This window comes from Anarhichas minor, unplaced genomic scaffold, assembly GCF_050575085.1.
Source record: "Anarhichas minor isolate MPS153535 unplaced genomic scaffold, ASM5057508v1 ptg000136l, whole genome shotgun sequence".
NCBI classification, from domain to species: Eukaryota; Metazoa; Chordata; class Actinopteri; order Perciformes; family Anarhichadidae; genus Anarhichas; species Anarhichas minor.
In genome coordinates this window covers 18,474,152-18,487,827 of record NW_027466582.1, presented here as the reverse complement: position 1 = coordinate 18,487,827, position 13,676 = coordinate 18,474,152, and the positions used below count along the sequence as shown (strand labels likewise).

Sequence of the window (13,676 nt, the reverse complement as noted above, 5' to 3'; positions counted from 1 at the left end):
ATGAGGAGTCATCCTCTGGGGACCATGAATGTCTGTAAAACATGTATAATTCATCCAATAATTGTTGAGGTATTTCAGTCTATACCAAAGTTTTGGAACGACCGACCGTGGCTAGCTCAGTAGCAATCAGTTGTTAGTACATGCGATGGAACTATCATAATGATTGTGTTTCTGTTAAATACAATAGCCACAGCAAAAACCCACTTTTAGGGTGTTGAAGTCACACTTCAAATTTGACTCCCTCCTCGTGGTGAGCTGGCATTAGCTTTAGCCCCCTGTGAAAAGTGTGAATGCCGGCCCTGAACCTGTGTGTGGTCTGATAGTGATGGATGAATTGGGTACATAGACAGAGCCCTCGGTGCGGCTGAGATAAGGAACCAAGAAGAACAAGCAGCCGTCGCGGGGGCCTGTCTGTCATTGATATCGCCGTTATCCACCAGCTGTCCAGTGTACACACACACTTCCTCTGGTGGCCAAGAGGCAGTGATTACCTCGATGACGGAGAAGGTCGAGCTTAACTTGGCACCGTGTCACGTCAAAACCATATTAGTCCAGTTTTGGTAGGGATGGATTTTGTACATCCTCTCGTAGATGTATGAAGCCGCGGAATCCTGTATTGTCTGAAAATGTGAGGTAATCTATCTGAAAATATTGGGTTTTCTTCAATTCATTTAAGATGTTAGTGTTTCACATGGTCTGTAAAATTAATTTGAGGAGAATAATATTAATTCCACAGATAATCTTTAAAAAGTGTTTATTTCTGGCATGGAGGAGAGCCCAACGTTCCCAGTGTTAAAAAATTAAAATAAATCTTAAAGCTTTCATCATTCCCTAATTCTCCACGAGGATTAGAAACGCAAATATCCTTCTGTAGAAATGTGGAATTGGTTTCCAAACGGGCATAATACAACATTAAAGCTGTAGAGGGTTCATAATAAGAAATGTATTGATTTGTATCAATGGAAACATGCTAAATAATTGAACCAGAGAATGATAACTAAGATGCCTTAAGGAGAAAGACACATTGCAAGTTGTTTTATATGCCCCATTGTGGTGAAATCAGAGAGTCTGATGGCTGACATAAAAGCTGGACTTATTATGCAATCAGCTTAAATGTATTATCTGTCCCAAGACAGTTCCATATAATGAACTCTATTTTCCAATAAACAGACATAAGCACTTGGCGGTATTTCCCTGAATTTGCATTGACATACATTTGCATATACAGTGCATTGCACTGTTTTGGCTTAGTCGCCAAGTTAGACTTTTATTTCCTACTTTAACAACTAGATTTAGGAGATTCATTTCAGATTCATTTCAAGAGCCCAAAGCGGTTGGCTGACGGCTGTTGGGCTTCCGGCCACAACTGACCGGTATTGGGAACATATCCGACCTCCTCGTCTCCTCTCCATCCTATCCAGAGTTGTTACCCCCCTAAACCCAATGAGGAGAAGCTGTGGATTGCATGGGCTTTCCCCTTGTCAAGACACAAGTAATTGATATGAACAGCATGGCCGAAAATTACCTTTTTTTTGCACGGAAGAAGAATTGCACCCACCGCCCTGAAAACCTGCTGCGTCAGCCACCGAAAACACTCCGGGGAAGTTTGATTCCGGAGCTTAGGCATTCGGGGAGCCACACGGCAGTATCTCATGTGTTTTATACATCGATCTCATTGCGTAACCCCCTTCGGGTGCCTTTTTGGGGGGCATCTGAAACCAGGGAAAAAAACCTTTCTCTCTTATAGAAAATAATGCGGTCTAAGGACACTGGGCTCTGCACAATCAAGACATGGAAGCTGGCTTAGTGAGGAACAAAACCATCGTTTGTAAAAAGAGCGACTGCTGTGAAATGAAGTGTGAGACGCCGAGGAGATGTTTACTCTTTGAGCAGGAGGGGTATAGACCTCTGGATTAAATGCAAGGGGTTCTGACCTCAATCAAGGAAATAATTACTGTTGCCCCTCCTGTTGGTGGACTCTATAATTAGCAAGCAAAGCCCCCACAGAAACACAATTAGTCTGAAAACAGAGGTGATTAAAACTATAATTCTTATCGGACTCGTTAACATGTTTTTTGGTAGTGTGGGGGGCATGAATGCTTTATTGAATTTGTCGGGAAATTCAATTTCGGCACCTCCAACACCTCCGAGTGGGTCCCACTAAATATTTCCCGTATACATTCGGGTGCACTCTATATTATGCTGGATGTCTGCATCCAGATATCTGTCAAACAAGTGAGATATGATAATAGAATAGAGGGCATGTGCTTCAAGATGAAAGCAAGCCGAGTGTGACTGCCTCCATCTTCCTCAAGTAATGAAGAGGATTCATGATTGGCATCGCGGATAAAAGCTATGGCTCACATAAGCACTCACACATTTCACACACACACAAACGGAGAGACGTTCTTTCTTCTTTTTCTTCCTGTGCTTCAGTGCAATGAATCACCATGTTTCCTATTATATTCTCTCAGAAGAACACACACACACACACACACACACACACACACACACACACCGATGCTGTTATCTGTCATCATCACCACGGTTGCCGCTCCACCACCAAAAAACAGTCGATACTGATGCAGCACCCACTCGTTGTGTGTGTGTGTGTGTGTGTTTTGTTCAGATGGTCTTTTGTGATTAAACGGGGACTGCAGCAACAAGGGAAGTTTGCTGTTTTTGCACTTCCAGTGCTTTTTGTCAAATTAAATGGCTTGATTACAAAAATGTCCTATTTCACGTAGGCTATAGATGTATCGCTTTAGTAAAGCATTATCAGCACTATCTAGTTTATTTCCTCCAATGTCTAATGTGTCCTGAACTGTGAGTCTACCAAACTCTCTCTCTGAGCAAAGTCTATTGAATGTGCCTATAAATAGTTTTTTCAATATAGGACAACATTAAGTTTTGTAATCATGATGATCATAAATAAATCATAATAACATCACCGATAATAATGATAACAATTATGATTATAATTATTATTATAAACATACTACATGCCATTAACTTCGCTGGTGTAACTGCAGTGCATCTAACATTGAATGTGTACATGGCTACTATAGCATGTGAGTGTGTCTCATCACACTTGCTAATATTATCGGCTTATTTCCACACTTCTAACTGACTCCTCTGACAAACCTTGCAGCCGCAAAACTGCGTTGTTTAGCATTGTTTATTTGATCTAATATCACTTTATTGCGTTAAAATATATTGGCATTCTTCAAATAAAGGTTCCATTGACTATTGTCATTCTTTCTGATATCAACAGTCCGTTTCTATACCTTGAACCCAGCCGACAAGTATCTGACGCTTTTCATCTGCTGTCTTATTTTGAATTGTACTACGCCCTACGGCTATGCTACCAACCAATCACAGCACGCGACTGAATTTCCGTAACCAATCACAATGCACGTAAACACAGAGCGGCACGCTCTGAATTTAGGTACGGAAGTCTCTCGCATTAGCTGGTAGAAGTGTTGTCATTTTTTTATCTTAGTTGTTTATCGACCATAAATAATCAAACTTCGTTGAATATGGCGCGAGACGGTTTGCCCAACAAGTAGATTCCAGTCTATTCACTGCTGGTAATTTAAGCTGAAGTCTTTGTGGGTAAGTTTGAAATCAAAATAACGAGAGCCTATCTAACGTAAGAGCTTTGTGTATCGCTTCCCTTTTAAACTAACACGCTCGTGCGGCTACAGACAGCGCAATGTTAAAAGTATTCAGTAACTTCCTTCATATGTTCTCGTGGCCACTGAACATGTAGTCATTTGTACAGTACATTGTGTCTTGTTAACGTCAACTTGAATACAAACAGAGGAAAGCTAGCTTAATTTATTTAAGAAGTAAACAGCTCTAGCACATAACGTTACAGTAACGTTAGCGTTAGTAATCCCAGCTGAGTTTAATTAACGTTAAGCATCCGGGGCTTAATTTTGGGTCTCACGTGAAAACGTAAACTTAAAAATTAGCCTGGATAAGTGTTTGCTGCTATTTTACAGTTAACGTTACACTGTTGTTAATACTAGACACTCATTGTATAGTTGTATAAGTTAACACTAGCTACATGTAATTTTGTATCATGCTAACCATCGTTTTCTTAAATTTGTATTATTTGTCTTAGCAGCAGTCACCTCAGGCTCCAGCCCCTGTGAGAGATGGAGGAGCTCTACACTTTAGAGAGGGAGGTAGGACGAGGCAGCTATGGTGTGGTCTTTGAGGGCCATATGGCCAAAACAGGACAGAGGGTGGCTATCAAGCGGCTGCCCTGTAGCAACCCGGAGTGCATTGAACTCTACCTGCAAGAGCTGTGGGCCATGAGAGCCACTGCCAAGAACCATGTCAATGTCATTGCACTGCACAGCTGCCTCCTGCAGACCGGGCCGAGGAGCCTGAAGCCCCTAAAACCAGGGAAAGTGCCTCCACATCTGGTCGAGAGCGTGCTGAAGGGCAGTGTAGTCAGAGCGGCACAAAGTCAGGAGAGGAATGACACCCAGCGGAGGAGCAGCTCTGTCTCAAGACTTCAGGACAGGACTAAATCAAGTGCATTTGATTCTACAACCCCACACAGGCCTCAGAACAAAGCCAGGAAGAGACCGGCCCCGAGGGAGGAAGAGCAGCCGCCGACACCCCTGCGCTGCTTCGCCCTGTGGCTGGTGATGGAGTACTGTGATGGGGGCGACTTGAATCAGTACCTGCTCTCCAGGCCACCGGACTGCCAGCGTAACCACAGCGTGGTGCGACAGCTCTGCAGTGCCGTGGCCTTCCTGCATAGTCTGGGTATCACCCACCGAGACCTGAAGCCAGACAACGTGCTGGTCTGCATGTCACAGAGGGGTCCAGTCGTCAAGGTAGGCGGCCTGTTGTGACGCTGACAGTGTTTACGTCAGCTCCAGTGGTGTTATCCCAGTCAGTACACAACTTTGAAACAATCATTATTTTTTCTTTCAGAAGGTTATTGGGTCTTCACAGTAACAATGAACTTGAGACAATAAACAATATAATAAAAAGCAATATGAAAGAGTAACTCAAAATAAAAATGCTGTCAGTATCCAAACGTTTGTACCAAAAACAATTGAAACCCAAAATACTGAGACAAACCTTATCTGGTTTTGTCAGGAGTTATACAAGTTTACCACACCATCTCTAAATAGTGTATGATTAGGAATATATTGCACGACAACAGTGTGGTCAGTAAGTAAAATGAATTGTTTGTGAGGTAAATCCTTTATTATAGGGCTAAATGTAATACAAAAATACACCAAATGTATGTCTGCCCTCGCAAGCCTTCATCTTAGACATCCTCACATGCATTTGTCTGTTTTTTATCACTCTTAATAGTCGTGCATTTTTACTCTCCAGTCCACAGGTGCACTCATTTGGAATTGAATATTGTAGTCACAACATCGGCCCATTTTCTTCCTTTTTCCTGTCCCCATGTCCTTTTGGTAATGGTGCACATGAAATGATCTTGTGCTCTGTGTAGAATAGAAAGATGTGCTATCGGGCTGCAACTTGAAAAATAAACAATGTATCCGTCAATTCATTTCTGGTTTTAATAATTTGGTCCATAAAATGTCAGAAAACACCAAAAAAAAAGCCTTTCCCATATGACCAAAGCCCAAATTGACATTTCAAATGTGTTGTCTGTTCTACCATCAGTCCAGAACCCAAAGATATTTAGTTTACTGTCATAGAAGACCACGAAAACCAGCAAATATTCACAGTTAAGAAGCTGGAATCAGAAACTATTTTGCTTTTCTTTTTTTAACTTAAAATTATGGAAGCGATAATCAAAATAGGCTGGTCGCTGATTGATTCTCTCTTATTTGAATGATCTATTTAAGGGACTGTTTGTTTCGGCTCTACTGAGTGAACACTTCCACGTATTGCAATATACCTCCATACCTCAGCCCTCCTCTACAAATCTTTACATAGCTTTTATCCAAAGGCAAAATGAAGCATCGGGTTTCATCTCTTTTGCGTTTTAGCATTTCATTTTCAGTCAATCTGCCCGTCCAACCTCTAGGTGGCGGACTTCGGTCTGAGCAAGATGAGTGAGGGTCCGGTGGACGGTGAGCTGACCAGACAGCACTTCTCCTCCACCTGCGGCTCTGACTTCTACATGGCTCCAGAGGTGTGGGGCGGACTGACCTACACAGCCCAGGCAGACATCTTCTCCCTGGGTGTGATGTTCTGGGCCATCCTGGAGAGAATCACCTTTCTGGAAGAAGGGGCCACGCAGGAACAACTGGGTGAGTACTCAGTCGGTAGAAGAGACTAAATGGAACGAGATGGAGAATACCTGATGCAGTGTAGACTTACACATCATGTGAATATGTGAATACAGACTGGGACAGTGTTAACATCAGGGGTCATGAAGTCATAGTGTGTCATTCAAGTGTCATGTTGCATCCCCCCCTCACCAGCTCACGGGAAGGTCGGAGAGCTCGAGTGTGTGGTCAGGCGGCTCGATGACGCATCGTGCCGAATCGAGTCTGACTTAATTAACTGGCACATATTAAAAATGTCACATACCATACATCATATATTCATCAACCACAGATGGTACAATCATGGATCTAAATGGCAAAGAGATGGATGATTTATGCTGTGTGGACGATAGTAGCTCCGCTTCTTGTAATACGAGCGGACAGCGTGTAATTCAGCCTTCTCTACTAAAACGTGCTGTCGTTGGCAGCACGAGATTCCAGGTTCTTTCATTTTGAATCTTTTCAAAAAACATGGCAACATTGGCCCTGACCCAGTGCTTTTAATGACATGTCCACGGCGATGCAAAGATGCAGCTGTGTTCTCGTCAACTTCGTCATCGCAAAGAATGTTTGATGTAATGAATTGGACCCATGAAGTCTGCAGAACTCTGGTCGATTCAACATGAGCCAGGCGAGGCACTGTGCCAGCATTCCAGTATAGCTGTGAGATTTTAATCTCTTTTTTTGTTTCCTATTTTCCTGTTAGGACCCATGTGGCCATAGGATGAGGAAGCGTCTTAATGGACGCAGGGCCCAGTTCTGCTCTGCGCTCCACTGTCAGAGAGTAATCAAATGGCTGTTTTACAGTTGTCTCATTTTATTCACAAAAATGGGCAGGGGAGATATGAACCATTATCCCCAAGTTTAGTGCCTGAGAACCTCCCTGAGTCATTGATACTCCATGAGGCGGAATGAAACGCTTATGATTGGAGGGCGAGAGGGGGTTTCAGTGGATTCAAATTAAAAAAAAAAAAGGAAGGCAAAATGGAATTTAGCAGCCCAGATCACGATCTGGAGGCAGCTGGAGGCTTTTCACAGACAGATAAAATGGTCTATTATTTTACTTTATCTTCTCTGAAGACCCACATCCCCACACAGTTATTTGAGTAGGCAGGGGAGCCGAGTCGAGGAGCAAGACACAACCTCCTGTGTTTGTCCTTGAAGCCCGGCGCCGCTTGTTAGCTTTTTGCTCCGTCAGGTTAGGAAGTCACTGCTGGCGTTTTACCAGGCCGGTCCTGCACCTGACTAAATGCACCGATCACGCTTTTTCAGTCCCATACTGATACTGAGAGTACCGATCCATTACCAGTGTTTAAATGATGAGCTGTGTGGATGTGAGTGGGATCATTCTTTTATGTGGAAGGCAACATCAGGCTTGACTTACACATTGTTTTCCTAACGTGTAAAACAAAATGTAACAAATATAAATATATGAATGAGTGTAAACCTTTTTAATGCAGCAACTAGTTGGTCAAAACTTAGACGGGAATTCAAATTCCAGGATAAATGTATATACATATAGAATAGTTGTCACAGATACCAGATCCAGCTGTATGAGGCTACATCCACACGAATACCTTTCCAATCTTAAAACATGGTTTTAAAGCGAAAACGATCTCAACACGCCTGAAAACGAATATCACAGGACTGTTTACGTACACTGGGCATTCGAGCGCCAGTGTAAACAGGAAGTACATTGGTTGCTTGCATACAGAAAATAGAACAAAGTATTATAACACTCTTCAATAATAAAAGGTCGGGCTTGATACTTAAGATCTTCTCTAATCTTCCTCTACTTAAACAGACATTTAGTGGGAAAAAACAAGTTTCATTTTTCCAACTTAGTTACAACGCTGCAGGTCTTGCTTTATCTCTCTTTCTCTCACTCTCACCCTCACACACACACACACCAAATCTACTTTATGATGAACACTTACAAATCAAAGTTTACTAGATTATGGGTCTCTCACTCGTTTCCTCGGTTTCTTTTGTATTCTGTTCTCACACTCGTAGCTGAAGTCTCTGTCGTACTAGAGAGTATTTATGCTTTTGTTCCTTTTATAGTGTATGTGTGTGGACTTTCCAATAGTTGTGCAGAACAAAATAAGCATTGAAAAGGAAAGTCCATCGCCCTCCTCAAAGCCACAAACGCGTGACTTCAGACGGTCGCTCCGTAGGGCTGATAATGCCGCTCGCTAATCGCTCCAATAACCGCTGCTTCCTCTGCATGTCAGCAGTAGTAGAGTTATAAAATTCAGAACTGAACTGCACAACAGCTGCTAGTTTAGACAACAAGGTCAGCAACACCTGTAATCAGTTATCCATGGTGAATTAACCTGGTAGTCGATCGGTAATCAAGACTGTTGTTTGTTTTCTTCCGGCAGCGTGACGAATCAGGGAAGGACACGTCGTGACTGCTAAGACCCAATTAAGTAGCGAGCGTGGAAGCGCAACTCAGCGTTTTCAAAGGTCTCCGGTTTCCCCGTCCACACTACGTCACAACCCCGGAGTTTTCAAGCTAACACATTGTCGGTAGCGTAGCAAAAAGATGTGCGTTTCAAAATGGAAACGTAGTAGCCTGAGTCAGTACCACACATCCCCACACTTGACCCTCGTTTGTGAAGTGTGTAGGTCAGGGTTCAGTGTGGAGCATCATTGGGGGAAGCAGACTTGCATGACTGGATGTGTTGCTAACAATGCTCCATTGAAGTATATCCAAGAGACATTGAAATTAAGTAACGATTAATGCATTTTAATTACTTTCAAGGATAATCATCTTTAATTTTTTAGGGGATCGCTACGAAGGATTTTTTTCGATTAATCATTTAGTCTAGAAAACGCTGAATGGAGACAAATGACCGATTCTAGTTTTATCTTTCTTAATTGCTCTGATCAGTAGCCAAACCTGAGTTATTAATGTCATAACGGTGTGAAAGAAAGAAGAGGAAGCTAACGTTATACTTCAGCTTCGCCCAACTTCTGAGGTCGAATTTTTCTCTCATTTCAAGTAACATAAGGGATGCTTTAAGAATACAATACATAAGAGAAAGCTTCTGAAAGACGTCCATCTTGAAATAAAGTACTTCATTTTAGAAGAATAAATATAACTGAATTGTCCTGCAGCTTTAAATTCAGTTCCTTCAGGTCTGATGTGATGTCAATTTAAAAAGCCATGATATTATATCTTTCTCATCTTATTGTGCAGGTAATATATTTGCGGTTATTGAAACTACTTGTTTCAGCTCGATTCCCCTCTATTGACATCATTGTTGGGCAGTGAATGCATCTTAGGATTCTGATCATATTGGGCTCTTAGGTTTATTTTTCTGTGCTCTTCCCTCTAATGTGTGTCCTAGGATGCATGACAACAGGGACACAAATGACCTTTTAACCCTTCTAGATCACATCCCCAGTCACAGCATGCACCTATTTAACAATATATTCAAACAACATCCAGCCGACGATCATTTTGCAACTTTTAGCGACGAGGGCGGTGTGTGTGGGGCCACAGCCCTCTGTAGCTCTGGATCTCGCTATAAGCCCGCCCCCTTGTAAGCAGTCCAATCAAAAGCATAGGATTTGATTTTAAATCCCTCTTGTAACTGTATGCCACTCAAATATTCTGTGCCGCTGGGGAATCCGGCACAGTAGAGAAGATGAAGACGCTCTAACTTCCGTTGTGCGTAAACCGCTGTGACTGCTACAGTTGTTAAAGTTTAGCTCAACAGTCCACATCCAGACTGAGTCAGTTCAACTGCAAACTGGTAAAGCGGAGCACTGTTGCTTATTAACAATAGCGACATGCCACTCAGCACATGATTTATTTAGAAAACACACCTGGTCCTATTTTGAATGTCTCTTGAGGTACTCTATTCATATTGACATCGAGCTACGAGGTGTATTTGCTTCTTGCAGCTTCATGTCTCCAGACCAAGTGATGCTCAGTCACATTCAGTTTGGATCTATCCTGGTTCCTGCTGTTTTGGTTTAGCACTGAAGTGGATGTTCACTTGTAATCAGACAAGTGGCCCTCATGCAGTACTCTGACCCCTCACTTGATACACGTTTAAGAAGAGACACTGCAGGCTTCAACATTGTTTGTACATGCTCTGGTCAATGTGGAGCTTTTGGTCTGTTTGTCTTCTTTCAGACTAGTGGAAGGAAAACATCCAAAATACACCTTTTAAGTGTTTATTTTACTACGTTGTCTATTTGCATCTTTAGATTTCTCCCAAATTCGGTGGCGACCGTGGCTCATTGGGTAGAGAGGGTCGTCCGGTAACCGTGGCGGTCGGCGGTTCGATCCTTGGCTGCTACGTGTCCCGTGTCCAAGTGTCCCTGAGCAAGACACTGAACCCCTAACTGCTCCCAGGCGCCTGTCATGGACAGCCCACTGCTCCCTATATACAGGGAAGGGTAAATGAAGAGACAAATTTACCCTTCCGGGATGAATATAGTAGAATAAAAATTTAAAATGGTCCAAAAGTTACCATTAGATGATGCCTCATTTGCATATGTAAACATCACATTTCAGAAAACTTGTAATACAAAAAATAGGGATAGGGAAGTTTCATGGTGATATCTATTAGTTATTTTAGCCTAATCAAAATGTCTGTACATTTACAAAACATATCTTTAAAAGTTAAAAATCTCCACTTCAGCAGCTCTCACATTCACCAAACTTTCCACTTTTATTCCTCTCTATATTCTGAAGATTTTTACAGAGGGGTTTCAATGAGTACAAAGATGTTGTGATGACACACAGTTTAATGTAACTTTGAAAGAAGGAAGGCTGCTCTCACACTGCAGTATTTCTAAAGAGTCTTTTACATTTCCAGGTCAAACTCTCTCTCTGTCCTTAGAAAAGTACTTCACGCACCAGAAGGCACTTGACTGCTTGCAAAAACGAGCGTGGCCCACAATCACTGGCATGAAGTGGCCCCCCGCCGTCTCTGCTGCTGTGAGGCAGGACCCTCCTGCACCATGACTTAACGCCGTCTGCCCTCGTGTTCCCTCTTTAGGTGCCTACGTGTGTCGGGGTCGCTGGTTGATGCCGCTGGGGGAGGCTCTGTGGGAGAACGCTGACCTCCAGCTGTGCATCCCCATGAAGTTTAAGAGAGCGCCCCCGCTGCCCCCACCTCCCGGTCCCGCCATGAGCTCCCTGCTTTTAGACCTGCTCGCCTCAAACCCGGACGCTCGGCCGCCAGCTGACCAGCTGGCGGCCAGACTGAGCTCCGCTCTCAAAGAGGACACCCACTGACAAAGTGCACTTAAGAGACCACAATGGCTTTAACCGCCGAAGCCACCACATGGAAATATTGACAGTGGACCCCTGACTGCGGTGCTTTCCTACATGTGTAAGCAATAGCCACTTTGCTGCCACGGGGAAGTGGGGTAAGAAATATGTATGATTACATGGGATTGCAGGTGCTTTTCTTTTTGCTGAAACAGCTCAATTTCCAAACTATAGGAAACCACATAATGGGAAAAACACAAAACACGCAAAGACATTCAAGTCCATATAGAGATCTAGTGGGACTCCGTCGAGCTGTGTTTGACGTAAGAGCCCTGAATGCTCAACATAGAACATGTATTTAAGCGTGTAATTGTTGAAAGGTGTCAATTTATTAATTTTTTCCCACTGATATTGTTTGTGTGTTTCCTCCAAATAAGTTCTGTGTAAATAAATAAGGAGTACAGCCTCAAAATGTGTGATGGTTTTAAGTCAACATACAAAAGCTTTCAACACTAAAAACTGTTAAGCTTGTGAAAATGTTGTAATATTAGTGCCTCGTCATTTCACTCATTTGTTTTGAGTCTACAACATTTTAGAACGTAGAGCGCTTTGACAGTGAGGTGAAACTGAGCTGCTGTGTGAGCATCTTTGTGACGAGTGAAGCGGGCCAGCAGCACGATGGTGACTAACGATCACTAATAGACCGTCCCCGAACCAACAGGAAATTAAAGGCAGACATTAGGATGCTCGCTGATCATATCCAGGCTCAGTTCACAGCATTTATTACTGCTCATCAGTCTTGGTCATTGACTGTCCATATCTTTGATGACTTACTTTTTGCTCATATGCCTGAAACAAATAGTGTCCAGAAACGCTTTTTAAATTTAAATGAACCTGAACCTGTAACTTTTATATGATGAGTAGTGACATATTATGTAAAACTCATGCCTTGCAGTTGTGCTGAAGTGAGGATAGTGACCCACAAAGAAAGACCCTCCTAATAAATACAGCATTAACATAAAGGTAACATCCTCCCCCTGTTCTCTCAGCCATCCTTGTGATAAGACTGAGCTCAGCGGCGTGGAGGTTAAGCTAGGGAGGCAAGCTCAGCTAACCTCTGTGCTCTCAGCTCAATGGCTGGCGTCCTCGGGTGAGAGTGCTGGCCAGCCGGTAGCTCACTCGGGCGACCTTTGACCTCTCTACTTCTCAAGTGAGTTTAGAGGAGTTGATGCAACCTTCGGGGTTGAATGTGTTACACGTACGGTGGGAAATCGTCTTCATGATTAAAAGGGCCAGTGTGCACGATGTGGCGCCATCTAGCGAGTGAGGTTGAAAGATGGCAGCCAACTGAAACTTCTCACATGTGACAAGCGTGTAGGAGAACTACGGTGCTAACGTGAAAACGGTAAATACACAAAGATTATTTCAGCTGATTATACACTAAAGAAAACGCATGTATTGTTATTCCTTTCTGCCAAATAGATCCTCCTAAATGCTACACACTGCTCCTTTAATCACGATTGGTATATTTGGGTCTGATGAGTGATTTGTGGATTTGTTCCCCAGTCTGTCTTAATACAAAACTTGCATGCCCATGTGAGCATTTCAATAATTTCTTTTAATCATTCCCTCCTGTCAATATTGTCTGTGAAGTTGTGCCCTGTTGGTGTGACTTCATTGTAAGAGATAAGAAACGCAATTGGCAGTCCTTGTTTGGCGTAACAGTGCATTCTTATTAATTAAACTACGGTAGAAAGAGGCTTCAGCTCTGTGAGTAAGTCCAGTATTTAAGTTAGCACCTGACAGTCACAGCTCTGTTGAGCCGTGTATTCCTATAGACCTCAGTAGTGATGACTTCATGAACTTCTTTAATGATACGATTATAACTATTAGAGAGAACATTAATGGTTTCCTGCCCTCAACCAGTACCTATCCTCCAATAGAGTAACCTTAGAAACAGCTGTAAACCCTGATATATATTTAGATGGCTTTACTCCCATCGACCTTCACCAATTGACTTCAACAATGTCTACGTCTAAACCTTCTACCTGTCTCTTAGACCCTATACCGACTAGGCTGCTTAAAGAGGTTTTACCATTAATAAGCAGGTCTCTACTAGATATGATGAACCGGTCTTTACTAACAGGCCATGTACCACAGTC

At 42.8% G+C, this 13,676-nt stretch overlaps 1 protein-coding gene across 2 annotated transcripts; it reads left to right on the top strand.

Moving 5' to 3' along the window:
- Positions 1-3,459: 3,459 nt before the first annotated feature.
- LOC142942497 (serine/threonine-protein kinase pdik1l-B) lies at positions 3,460-11,980 on the top strand. 2 transcript variants are annotated; one of them, XM_076084866.1, is made up of 4 exons: positions 3,460-3,615; positions 4,133-4,856; positions 6,035-6,260; positions 11,300-11,980. In XM_076084866.1, the coding sequence occupies exons 2-4, from the start codon at positions 4,164-4,166 to the stop codon at positions 11,536-11,538; spliced, it is 1,158 nt and encodes a 385-aa protein (XP_075940981.1). In that variant the 5' UTR covers positions 3,460-3,615; positions 4,133-4,163; the 3' UTR covers positions 11,539-11,980. The 2 variants fall into 2 exon arrangements, with proteins under 2 accessions (XP_075940981.1, XP_075940982.1); XM_076084867.1 differs by having other exon boundaries at positions 4,130-4,856.
- Positions 11,981-13,676: the final 1,696 nt, after the last annotated feature.